Consider the following 14,153-nt stretch of genomic DNA (forward strand, 5'->3'; position numbering starts at 1 on the left):
CAAACAAACGCCACATTATTTAATGTTAAAATTATACCAAGTTCATTTGTTTCTAATATTTAGAAATGGAAATATTGTGTCAAATATTGTGTATCGTGAAAGACGGATTTTTAATATTTTATATCTTTGTGATAAATAAATATTTTTTTACTATTTTTTTTGATATACTGTATAAAACGTAAACTTTTCTTTTGTCTTCTATCCTTTTAAATACTCTACGAAAGTTATTAACAGCACAATTGAACATCAAAATTAACTTTATTTTTTTATATAATACATCACTATAGCGTCCCTTCCCCCTTCGTTAAAGATTGTACGTCGGTTTGTTTCGAAACGAAAATGATTTCATTGACATCGGAAAAGTTTCAAAAAGAGATATTATCTCTTGCACTGATGTATGCACTTCCATAATGTGTTTTTTTTTAATTTTGACATTGGGAGTATTTTTTCATCATCTAGGTGTAAAAAAACATTTCAGTCAATTATTTAAGTAACAGATTTTCCTTTAACTTGAAACTTGGCTCTTATCTCGCAATTTTTCAACTACATTCGCTGAACGATACGGCACCTCGATACATCAAAGCGTATCGTCTTCTGCCTCTTACATCGGTTTGCTTCCTCCTTACAGTATCTTTAAAGCTTACACGCTTTTGAGTAATTTCCGTGGAAAGATGATACGATGGCTGGCATTTACGCGCATCAGAGCGCATCTGCGGGCATCACGGCCTATCATCGCTGTATGCATTTTCTATTTGTTCGCTTACGTTTCCCAGCTCGTGGGCGCCATTTAGCGCTTATGAATAATTAGCGTGGAGAAGCGACAAGTCGGTCGCGGTTCTTCCACGCATGAAAGCGCATTTGCGTGCTTCGTCGTCTGCGCATTTTCTTCATTACGAACATCGCTCACGCTTGCACTTCTGCCTTTACTTCTCCCTTTTTTTTTTAAATTGAAAGAAAGGAATTCAAATGCGAAGCTGTTCATATAGTGTTCAATTTAAACGTTTATAATTAAATGTATGTCTTTTAGTATAACTCATATTTTATGTACTGTTGAATATTAATTAAATCCTGCCTGAACCGAATGAGACCCATTTAACTTATTTTATTTTTTATTAACTTTATTTTAATTAAGTGAGAATAAAATGTTTATTTTAATCATTCACAAAAGTAAAATTATCTTCCACACAAAACATTTATAAATAAACAAAAAAATTTTTTGCTTGCGTTTTTAATAAAGTCCGAATCAAAAGTAAGTTGAAAATAACGAAGGAACTAAAACTAAAGGCCCAACATTAAAAATAAAAACGCAAGTTAATAAGGCCCAATGTCAAGAGTTAAAAAAAAATTTTTTTATTTCAACAAAAATTTATTCGGTTCAAGTGTCTTAATTGATAGTACCTTAGTTATCAAGTAATACATTATGATCTTTTGGTCGCGTTTCATTGTTTTTCTCCTGTTGCGTGCAGTATTTGTAAATCCGCGAACGTTCCCAAGCTAATTCGCGATATAAAAAAAATGTAGTTTCCGGGGACGTGTAGCGCGCAATCGTTATCCCGTGTAGCAACGGATGCTGAGATTGCACGTCGAGCTCGATCTCAGGATGCATGTGGGGAGAAAGAGCGACTGTATACTGTGTACGACGGGAAAAATTGGGACGTGCGTATGGTGTAGTTCGATCGAGCCGAGATAAGTCAACGCGAATTGGCTATATCGATTGCCGGGATCTACATCTACGTGGTCAAGCTACATTAATGATTACGCCAACGGAAGCAACATGTTGTCCGAGGCCTGTCAACGAGAAATACGTTTTCTGCCGGTCTTGGCTCTGCGCATTACTTTAATTCCGCGTCGTATACATTACGCAAATCACACTCTTTCGAGATAAATATCGTGTCGTACTCGAAATACTTCCGATCGTTCATTTCTGGGAAACGAAATAATTAGCTGTATTTAATTGTATATTGTAAAATACACTCAACAATAAAATTAAAGCCTCACTTATTCTGACCTTTAAAAATAGACAAACTTCAAGAGTGTGTAACTTTGTAAAAAATGATAATGAAACTCTTCGAAAAGCATTTTATAGCTTGAAATCTCTGCATCATTAAACGAATTACTGATTTTTTTTTACGAAGCTACACGGATTCAAATAATGATGTGTCAAATTTCGAAATTTTTTATCAACTTTGCAAAGCTCCATGACGTGAATGAAAAAACGCATACAAATGCGGTTTACAACGTTCAAAAGCGTGAATTTTTATCTTTAAATTACATACTCGACGACCGTTGTATGTTTTTTTTTCACCGAGTTATTCAACATTGAAACAAAAATAGTTCTTTTTGCTTTCGAACTCTGTAAACCACATTTTCTCGCCATAAAATTTCGCAAAATTTATAAAAAATTTTGAGATTAGACGCATCATTATTTAAATCCGTGTAGCTTCGTAAAAAAGAATTAGTTTAAAATTCATTTAATAAATACAGAGAAAAAAAAAAATAATAGAATTCTTTAAAATACATTTTATTGCTTGAAATTTCTACTTTAAAATTTCTTTTAATCATTTATTATAATCTTAAACTCATTTTTTACAAAATTATACATTTTTAATATTTCTCTATTTTTGGAGTTAGAATAGGTAATGCTTTAATTTTGTTGTCAAACGTATTTTCACTATATTAATTTTTATTTTTGCTATAAGTAATTTATTGATTATACTTTTAACGAAAAGAGAAATATATCGAAGCGCAGAGGAATTAACGAGGTTTATCGCCGGCTATATCGGCTTTAATCCATTATCATTGCACATCTGCGAAAGTGCGCGTTAGTTGCTCAATGAAGATTAAGATCGCATTCTTGAAATTTCTAACTCAATGAAAGCGGACGGAACAGCCGATGCTGCTGACGATAGAAGAGTAATTGCCTTGTTCGGCGCGAACGGTTTTCGGTCACGAAAGTATAGTTGATCGCACTCTCCATTGCTCTCATCGATCTTCGTATTTACACAATGGATCGATTTATACGCCTGCTTCTATCTCTGTTGCAGATCAATTCTAGCCCTGATGATGCTGAGCACGGCCGGTGTCTCGTCCTCCCATATGCCCGAGAAGTATCCCATTGAAGTAAGTCTTCGTAGAAACGATTACGTTTTTTTTTCTATTTTATGAATTGTAACTGATAACGAGTATTTCGGAGCGATGCACTAGGAAAAATATTTCGTAACAAATAATTTGGTTATATGTATAGAACAAAATTATTTAGTTAATATAAATAAATCTTTAGCTGCTGTAAACATTTTTTTATTTATATTATTTTTGCAGAGGCAATTAAATTTTTGTTATGTAAAATGAAATAAAAAAAGTTTACTATCCTCGGCAAAAGTTGTTTACTTGAAACATTTTTTTAATAGCAACAAATATTTTGTTTCGCATAACAACTCTAGTTGCTTCTGCGAAATACAGATAAATAAAAAATATTTGTTTTTACTAACTAAATATTTGTTTACGTTTACTAAATAATTTTTTTTACATTTCAATTATATTATGTTGTTGTTGCACTTTTTCTAGTTTAGGAAAATACTTTTGTTAAATCGGAATAATTAAGTTATTTGTCGCAATCTTCGCGCCGAATCCTTTGTATTATTAAATCGAATAACATGTTCGAAAAACAATCTTATATTATTAATAAAAGATAAGTGACGGCGGCATGATTCCGCAGCGCGCACATAGCTTCGACGACAAGCTAGTTATACCAGTTAGTGGCTTTCACTCGGAGTCGATGTCATCGATTAAGCGTCGACAAATAATCACGTTCGCGACAAGCTCGATTCGATCTCGCGATCGGCCGTCCCGGGCCGATCCCGGCTCGCGCTTCTGCGACGACAATCCTCGTCGCGCGCGGTGCATATTAATTCGATCCACTTGCGGGAATTAATACGCAATTACGTGGCCGCCATACCGGGTGGCATTACGCCGAGTGAGCGTAATTAATTGACACCGAGAGGAGGTCCCTAAATTATGCTGGGCAGAGAGCGCGCCGGGAGCAAGGCCACGCGGCGGCGGCCGGCGGCCGGCGGCGTCGGCGCGCGCGACACGAGACGAACGCAAACATGGTCCGCGTGCTGTGCAACCACTGCCTTCTCCAATTTACAATTACGCTTCAGAGCCCGTTTGTTCTGGAAAATGTTGCGGCATTACGGATGACACGAGTATAGACTGCGCGGCCTGGAAAGCACGGCGCATTCCGACTACCTGAAGTTGCACCTGCGACCCTCAGCGCAATTTATGATGTTGATGTCAAGGTCGTTTCTCGTCAAAGCGATCAGTACACATTTCCGGAATCGCTTTGATTGAGAAATTGATAGTGCAGCTAGAACAAACGCGCATTACGTAACTTTCGACGAGTCGACAGCCAATTTTTCTTCAACTATAATTTTATCGCCGGTTTTTCTCTCAAAACCTTTATTCTTTCTTTTTTTTAGTTATTTTTACATTACATATTATCTTTTTATAATCATATTTTTATTAATTTTATATTTTAAAAAATCTAGGCACAGAACTGGATGAATCTAATTTGACTTACGTACAATCAGATTTTTGTCTTCCTCTCAACACTGATTAATATATTATTTAAGCTTACTAGAATTTTTTTCTAATGATTAATATTACTTTGAGTTAAAATTCACAAAATTATGATTTTTTTATATTAAAAAAATTTTTTTTAACACATTTTTTCTACTTTAAACGGTTGCAAGGTATGAAAATAACTGAACTATTTTAGTGTAAAAAATTTTTATTAAATATTAAAATTTTAACAAAAGTTGGAAAATCAATATTATAACAAGAAGAATTCGAAGCATTACGTAATTTTCGACGAGTTTACAGTTACAATTTTTTTTTAAACTATAATTTTGTCGTCAGTTTTTCTAAAAATCTTTTATTCTTATTTTTCAAATAAGAGTTATTTTTACGTTATGTTATTTTCTTATGATTATATTCTTATTGATATTATATTTAAATCAAATCCAGGTGAAGCATTCGATAAATCCAACTTGATTAGCGCATAATCAGATTCTCCTCTTCCTCTCAATACAGATTGATATATTATTAAATCCTTGAGTACTATTCTCATTTTTCTGATACTAATCTTATTCTGGATGAAAATTTACACTTATATAATTAATTACTTACATAATTTTTTTTTACATTTTTAAGAGTTTTTTTTCAGATTTTTTCCTGTTTTAAAAGATTATAAGATATAAATATAATTAAATTAATGTCATTTTAATGTAAAAAAAATCTTATTTTAAATATTTTTTGAAACTGTCAAAATTTTAATAACAAAAATTTAGAATCCGATATAATATTATAGCAAGAAAAATTCATGCATTACTTAACCTTGCAGCCATTGCTCTTCAACTCATGTAATTTCAGTTGTAATTTTTCTCAAAACCTTTTATTCTTTTTTTCAAGTACAAGTTATTTTTATATTATATTATCCTTCTCATAATCATATTTTTATTGACTATATTAAAATCAAATCCAGCAAAACAGGGTGAATCCAAGTTGATTAACGCACAAGTTCAGATTCTCGTGTTCCTCTCAACGCAGACTAAACTTGAATTAGCACAGTGAAAATTCATCCACTGTAGCACTCTAGGGTTAAAGTACGAGAAGTGTCCTCTCTTTCTCTCCGAAGTATTGCCGTTGCATGAATTTATTTTCAATGAGGTCTCATTATTCTATTTACTGTAAAAACATCTCCTCACGTATCTCCAACGTGAAGTATGTATTTCCTTCTTTGTACGGGGCCCATGCTGTATAAGCGCTGTGATTAACGTTCCGGAGTTAATGCCAGGCATTAAGGAAGTATTAGTCTGTTGCTCTTGGGGTTAACGACTTGCAAAAAAAAAGCAGCTTTGTTGAGAGCCCTCCATTCGTGAATTCCAAATTCGCCGTTAACGGGGGCGCACGGTGTTTACGAAAAGCGTAATTGCTCGTTCTTGCGTATATCTTCTCTCTCGCGAAATCTAAACCTTCGTCGGCTCGTTAAAAATAGAGCGGCGATCCGCGGCGAGCGTGGGCGGAACGAAAGTCGCATTTAAGAATCACCCTTTCCCGATTTAACGGTTGTTATTCGTCTCGCGGCGGGTTCGGCGAAATCGACGATTTGTATTCCAGACTCGAGATATTGCGCGCGCTGATGCAGCGCCGCGCAAGGGAGCGGGAGATGCGACTCGCGCGCGCGTTTGATTAATTGGACGTGCCGCGATCGAAGGGAGGATCGGACGTGAAGTATGAAGCGCGGGAAATCTTTACGTGAGAACGTCGTGCCTTTCTTCCCGGCGGAGCGACGCTACGTTAGCAAACTTCCGGCAGAAGTTAATGCCAAACGGGTAGCCCGTGGTGCGCGCAGATAGATCGAACGTCGTAAATTCAGCGCCGTGTGTACAGTACGGTAATCGATCCTTCGTTTAATTAATCACGACAAGAGTCCGCGGTACCGAAACGCATGCGATCTAATTGGAATCTCGTTCGCGGTAGCGATATTAATTACCGAACAAACAGTTTGTGCTCTATGATGCCGGCGTGTGATTAACAGGAACGGAATACCAGACGCGCGTAGTATACGCCTTATCATTTAATTACCCAACCTTTAATATCCAATTACCTACGTTCGATATATATATTTTTTTTTTATTGTAATAGTTATCGTCGTTCTTCGCAGTCGCGCAGCTGTCCGTCGTGAAAAGTGAAAGGGGCGATAATCAAAAACTTGGAAACAGGAGTTAATAAATATAGCAAACATAAAATGCTTAATTATCAGATATAATCGCGTCCAATTATGTGATTATCTTGATAAGTTCTGCATTAAAAAGGTGCAAACCAGACTTTGAAAGATAATCGGTTAGAATGAAATATCTTGGCATAAATTATATTAAAATGAGACAATATATAATTATTACAATAATTTTGTAAAGCTTTTTTATTCTTTATTTGAAAACTATTATCTTTAAGATTTTTTAAATTTAATATTTAACCTTTAAACACAACACAAGGTTCTGGAAGATTCTTGCAACTTTGAGAACTAACTTTATTTCCAATCAATATTTTTTAAATAAATTTTTTTTAAATGATCTATTGCGAAGTTATTAAGCAAAAACAAAAAGTTACGATCTAATTAAAAAAAAATAAATTTATGAAAAATTTATTTTTTTATTTAAATTGTATCTTTGCAACAAAAAACTTTTAAGGAATTTTATACGGCGTTTTAAAGCTATGACATTTAAGAAAAAACTATGGCATTGTTATTTCTTTTAAAGTTATAATTAACAAGGAAAATACGAATAACAGAAGAATTTTATTTCCGTGCAATTTGAATTCTGATTGAACTCTGAAGCTGATCAATATCGCACTCGATAGTGGAGACTTTGAACATTTTTTTCCCTCCATAATCCGAATTTTTTATCTCATTCCCTCTTCACGCAGCAAGCGATTAAAGTTTTGTACAGAGTCTCCCAGATCCAATGCTGTTTTTAAACGGTTAACTGTAAGAGAATTTCGGAATTGTTAATGCTTGCTGAAAAACTCGCGAGCTGACGGACAGATTATGATTTTTTCAGGTGTATCATATGTTACAAGAAAGGACACAATTTGGAATTGGCCATGACAACAGAATAAGAGGGACTTGGGGTACATGGAGCTCATGGAGCGAGTGCTCCAGATCTTGCGGCACCGGTATTCAGTCGCAATTTCGAGAATGCGTCCCACGGTGAGTGCATTAATATGTGATGGATTAATAAAAATCTCGAAATAATTTTCCAAAGTGTCTACTTAAAAAATATATAGTGCTATATTTCAATTTAAAATATTTCACAAATCCATATAATGCTATTTACAATAGAATTGCATTGTAAACATGTTTTCTTTTTGTAAATAGTATTACAATTAATTTATTAAAGTATTACAGTAGTACAATAAATACATTGAGAGAAAAAATTCCTGCACTTTAACAAATATTTATTCGAATAGTATTAACGAAATATTTACTTACGGTACATAAATATCTACTCTGTAAGAAAAATGATACTGAAATTAGCGACTCTTGTACTAATAATAAGTAAAAATATTTACATTTAGCAAATATTTCTTTAGTACTATTCGAATAAATATTTGTTAAAAGTAATTTTTCTCTCAGTATGCATGTGATATTATAAATATGTACGTATGCGAAAAATTTCATCAGTTTTCTCTCTATTTTTTTGCAAAAAATAAAAGCGTGACGAGAGCTCGTTAGCACGAGGCTAAAGCGCTGTACGACCATATCGTCGTCCAAATATCTTCACGCTCGATTAATGATTTCCACACCTTGCTTCACCTTTGTCCTCGCGAGACGCGGGGAAGGGACACGATCTTCCGCGCGAGGTCACGACGGGGATCGGTAATCGTCGGGCGTCGCGGCTCCATCGCGAGAATGCAAAGCACCTTGAAGTTGATCCTAACAATAATCGCATGCCTCGCGCGCGGTACCGTTAGGGTCTCGCGTAATTTGGATCATAAGCATTTGCTAGACGAGAGTCCCCCGCGTTTCGCATAACCGTGCGGAACTTCGGACTCTCGTGCGCTGTTCCTACTCCTACTCCTCAATCCGCCGATTGATCGATCGCCGACTATCTTCTTCGCTTCCTTCGTATCCACGAGGAAATGTACAGGGTGCCTCAGATTCCCTCATTATGGAGATGAGATCTGTTCAACGCTTTTTCTTCATTAGCATCTGGACGAGCAAGCAAGCTTCCAGATTGTATTGATCGACATTTTCTCATGCGATAATGCGCAAGATTTTTACGTTGTTTATTTAAACGTGTTTGAAAAAAAAAAGAAAATCTTTAATACAGATCTTTTTCAAAATATTTGGAGTTTAGAGAGAAGGCTGATAACTGTTTGACTCACGGATGCGTGTACATTTTTAGGGAAGATTATATGCGATAACGTCAAGCATAGCTTTCGCCTTGAATACACAGAATACATTTTTTCCTTTGTACCTTGTGTATTTTAATGCTTTCGTTAAACATTTTCACTCACGAATATGACGTACACAGAAGAGCTACGATTAAATTTTTTATTGCATGTTTCAAAATTTATACTTGATATGGCGTACATCGTGATGCTTATACAAATGTTTGTTTGATGCGCGCGAGAGAATGAGAACACGAGTCGTCACTTGATTATTTAAGTATGCTTTCTCCACGCGCGCATTTTCTTTTTGAGGCTCCACCTACAAGCTCATTTGGGATTTTCATATGTTAAAATGACCCTCTGCTATTTGAAGATTAAATAAAATAAATAATATAAAAGAATATGTATAAAACTCGAGTAAAACTTGCTTCGCAAGAAAGTTTAGCACGCAGGTTTCATGCGTCAGTACACCCTGTATGTCCCGTCTGGCTAGCTATAAAGCAGCGTGCAAATTACGGATCAGTAGCGTAAGAAGATTATACACCGGCAGGCCGACGACTCCTGCGAGTTTCTCCCGGGGGCAGGAACGTGTTGTTATCGCCACTGACATTTACACCTTCGTAACGCTACCGCGAGCCGTTACGTGACTCGCAATATGAATCTCGCGCGACTATAGTTCTCTATACGAGTAAATACAAAGTAACCGGTACCTCGCGCTAGTCGTAGATTGCCTGATGACTTGAATTTCATTTGTTCTTGACGACAGTTGTACAATAGTCCTGATTAATGACCAACTTGACGTAAACAATTAGCGAATTTGCTTAATTTATATCGTCTTATTTTGCACTGTAAAAAAATTCAGTAAATTTACATAATTATACGATTGGTCCGTAAGTATATAAAAGAAAGTCATGTAATTTTATAGAAATTATGTCATTCTGCAAAAAATATGTAGATTTGCTGTTATTGAGTAAATATATCTTATGTTATACGGAAAATTATGTGCATGATGGGATATTTAAATATTATATGTAATTATCAAAATTTTTGTAACATTACGTGACACAACAGTATTCCATATATCGCTGTAAAATATAATATTTTTTTTGTTTTACATACTTGCCCCAGAATATTAATAAACGCTCAATTACTCACTCAATCAATCTTTCATGCAATTTTACAATTTTGGACCGAAAGAATATAAGCGTTCCTAATAACAAGGGTAATTATCTCTCAGCATAGCAACATTGACTAAATAAAACGCGTAGGAAAATGTCTTTTTCACTTTTATCGCGTATGTTCTCTCTTCGCCTCTCCTTTTAATCTCTCTCGAGATCAGCGTGGTGCACCGCACTCCTTAAAAGCGCGCCTATGCACTCGTCATTAAAAATCAAGATGCATCGCGCGCTACTCGTGCGAGTCAATGGATGAGCTAATGCGAGCGATTCGTTACAGGAGACTTTTGAGGAGGCGAAGTATTATCTCGGAGAACGGTACGAGCAACGCCAGACCCATTTGTATTGGCACATACAAGCGTTACCACACGTGCAATACGCAGGTAAGTCGGCGCGTAAGATCTTCAGCGCGTTTATCGACAAGAACTATGGAGAAACTCTTGCAAAATTAAATTCTAAGTTTAAAAATAGAGCGCTAAACTCTGTCTTAACTCTATTGTATTGTCTGAAGAGTTATTTCGCAAAAATGTAGGGAAAAGTTGCTAAATGCGTACCAGTCTCCTAAAAGCGTATCTATTCAATATTTTACATTTTTACTTTATACAAACAACATTTAGTGATAATAAAAAAAATAAATAAGAAGTAAGTAATATAAACAAAAATTTAACAAGGCATTTTGTTTTGTGCGTGCTATCAGGCAATCAGATATAAATTTTTTATTAACTTATATAACTGATAATAATGTAATTATGCAATTTTATTTTAAATGGTTATGTTTTCATAAAAAAAGATTTGTTGCAGCATTATTTTATATTCATTGCACATATATATTTACGATTATCATAAAAATTAAATCGATCTTGTAAACTCTATCGAGTTTCCTAATTTGCACCACCACAAATTTTGCTATAAAGAAATGATATTAATGTAAAATTGATAAGAGATAACAATAAAACTAGTAATTGCTATGAATAAAAATTTGTCAATACAAAAATAAATTTAAGCCAGTTTCATTTCGGTATTCTTGTCTTTTTAATTATTGTTATTAATTATTGAATATTTAATCGCTTTTTCGATAAATTATTATTAAAACAAATATTAATTCTTGATTTCTCATATTTTTAATTATTTTAGTTTATAAATTTGGTATTTTTTAAGACAGTGCGTTTTAAGAGACCGCAGGAACTTTAGGCGACGTAGCATGTTACAGAAAAGTTTATAATAAATTAATTTGTTATTACTGAAAAATGTAATATGTAATGATAGACGATTGAAACATTAAGCTGCAATTTTGAATTTCGATTTACATTCAAAACAACAATAAATACGAAGTATAATAAAAAATAACTTAAGTGGTATGCATTTGGCAACTCGTCCTTAATTTCTAGTAATTACATTTCTACAGAGAACTTCTAAACGTCTGACTTCATTCTAATTTTTTATCGTATGAGTATAAAAAAGTGATTTCAAAGATACTACAAATTCGAACTGCCACCCCGATGTAAAATTTGCTCGCGGATAAAATCTCGCTTGCTAAGCTCGTTTTCGTCGATCGCGCTCAGCCCGCGTCAGTATTCGGCGTAAGCGTAAATTTCACGAAGACGGAATTTGCAGCGGCGAAAAGAGCCATCCACATTCGCGCCGCGAGAAGAGATCCGTGGAATTTCAAAGAAACCGGAGCAGTCGCTTACAGAAGACCGCCTTATTTCCAGGGCGGTTTATTGCCGAGGCCTTGAACCGACAATTATCCGCGCGAGTGCTCCGCTCATTCGCATATAAAATTCGCATACGCGCTCGCGCGTGTGTCACTACTTCCACGGTGCTGTATAAATCAACGCGTGTGTCTATATTCACGTAGGCCCGTGCGCGCTGCAAGGCACGGGCTCCTTAAGATTTTCCTCTCGACGATGCGTCACGAGCCTCGAACAAATCATCTCGCGGGCCAATTAAGGATGCGCACGACGACGATTTATATCCCCGGGGCCCGGGTACGTACTACGTGTGTGCGTGCGCGTGGCGTTGTTTAAAATTCATAAGAATAATCACCACCTGTGAGACTAAAGACCGCCGTGTAATGAATGGATGGCTTTGGCCGGTATCGGGGAGGAAGGGAGATAGGGCTCGCCGGTGTTGATTAGCTCTTGATGGTAGTAAAGACCGCGCGATAAGATCTGTTTACATCTCGGCCCCGATCAGTGGCCGTTGACTGGGTGTTCTTGACCCACAAGTACTCGTACTTTGCATTTATCGCTATCAGTTTTAAGAAGGAAACGCTACTTTTCATTAAAGTCCGTTTGCACCAATGTAACTTAACTTTAACTTTAACTCTAAGAATTTGAGAAAGATAACTATTATTCTTGTGCTAAGAAAAGTGCGTTTGAAAGTATCGTAGTAGAAAAAATTTGGCGGCGACTTTTTTATCTGGATAAAAAATTATTTTAATAAAAAGTAGATATATATTCTGATGAAAATATAATTAATAATGAAATAATGAAAAAATCAATTTTTTCAAGTGCTTTAAATATTCAAGACGATTTATGTAAAGTTTCATCGCGATGCAAAGATCAGTTCTGTAAAATAAACAAAATTTATTTATTTACCAAATAACTGAACAAACAACAAAACTTTGTATAAATCATCTTGAATACTTGAAGTACGTACACAAAATTTAAGATTTTTATTAATGTCGTAAAAGATAATTTAATTTTTAATAACAAATAGAGTAAATAAGCTGTAAAACTGTTATTAAATAAAAATATAATCTTATTCATACAACTTTCATATGCATATAGTTTATTTAAGATGTAAACATATTTCCAAATTTTTTATTTACTTTGCAAAGACTACATGTCCGATACATCTTTAAATAACGTTTAGAAATGTTGATTTCGTGTGTATTTTGTGAACGTTTAAAAATGTACAAATATTTGAAAAATTATTTGATACATGATTTTTTTTTTAATTTTGTTAAAATGTTTGAAAAATATTATCTCCAAGTTACGGTCGAAGTTTGTCGTTTATATCGATGTTTATATTGACGCATGCAACGTTAAATACGACATATTTGAAACGTGACATATTATTGAATATCGTATTAACTCGGCAATAATAATTTTGTGCTTACTGGCTGGTGCACGAGTAAACGTTTAAATAGGAATTTTACTAGTCCTTGGAAATCGCTTCGAAATGAAAATCGCGATACAGCCAAATTAGCTTGATGCTGCCTAAAAGATGCGGCTTCGTTATCCGTTATTATCCGAGTAGAAAAACGGCGCCTCGTGCGGGAATATTTATCTTCGGGCTCGATACCCGGGGACTACATTTCCGAGCTGCATTCGCGATTCGCAAACATGCCCGGGCAAAGTAACCACCGTTTCGTTCGCCGGCAATTAATAGTCTACCCGGAAATTGCAACGCGGCCGTGCACGTAGCGCACCACACGTGCCGGCATTCGCGTGTTTGCACGAATATACGGACTTCCTCTCGGCGCACTCGGCGGCTCAGAATGCGAGCTTTTTTTTCTGCCAGAAGCCGCAAATAATTTTACCTTTATTTACCCGCATCGCTTTGGGAAAAGCGCGACGTGCCGTAAAAAGCGACGCGATCGATCGCGTCGGGTTTTTTTTCCTTCCTATGAAAGAGCTCGTACCGTCTCTTTTTCAATGGTAACGTCGTCTCTTCCCCGCCCCCTCCCACCGCTACCAGATCGATCCTTAATTACCGCAAGTTTAATTAATCCATTACACGTTTGTGCAGGAATGCCCAAACTTCCCGGAAGACTTGCGGGCGGAACAGTGCGCGAAGTACAACGGGAGGAATTACAAGGGCCGCAGTTACGTGTGGGTGCCCTTCGTAGATGGTGAGTCTGGAAACCGATTTGCTACTTTCCGATTATGCTTCATTATCTCTAAGAAATGTGTTCTTCAATTAGTAAAGTAATTATGTCAAGAAGCATTTGCTCCTTTTATACGTGAAAGAAAGAACAAGCGTTTTATTAAAACTATTTTATCTAAAAGTTTAGTTGGA

At 35.5% G+C, this 14,153-nt stretch overlaps 1 protein-coding gene across 3 annotated transcripts in view; it reads left to right on the plus strand.

Annotated features, from left to right (window-relative positions):
- The window catches only part of LOC105195472 (thrombospondin type-1 domain-containing protein 4), a 96,404-nt gene that overhangs the window by 65,730 nt on the left and 16,521 nt on the right, over nucleotides 1–14,153 (plus strand). For all 3 annotated transcript variants that reach the window (XM_026138702.2, XM_011160883.3, XM_011160881.3), the window contains exons 3-6: nucleotides 3,045–3,120; nucleotides 7,620–7,768; nucleotides 10,408–10,510; nucleotides 13,884–13,986. In XM_026138702.2, the coding sequence (XP_025994487.2) occupies nucleotides 3,045–3,120; nucleotides 7,620–7,768; nucleotides 10,408–10,510; nucleotides 13,884–13,986 (431 nt within the window). The remainder of the gene's footprint in view (nucleotides 1–3,044; nucleotides 3,121–7,619; nucleotides 7,769–10,407; nucleotides 10,511–13,883; nucleotides 13,987–14,153) is intronic.

Source organism: Solenopsis invicta, chromosome 10 (assembly GCF_016802725.1).
Source record: "Solenopsis invicta isolate M01_SB chromosome 10, UNIL_Sinv_3.0, whole genome shotgun sequence".
NCBI classification, from domain to species: domain Eukaryota; kingdom Metazoa; phylum Arthropoda; class Insecta; order Hymenoptera; family Formicidae; genus Solenopsis; species Solenopsis invicta.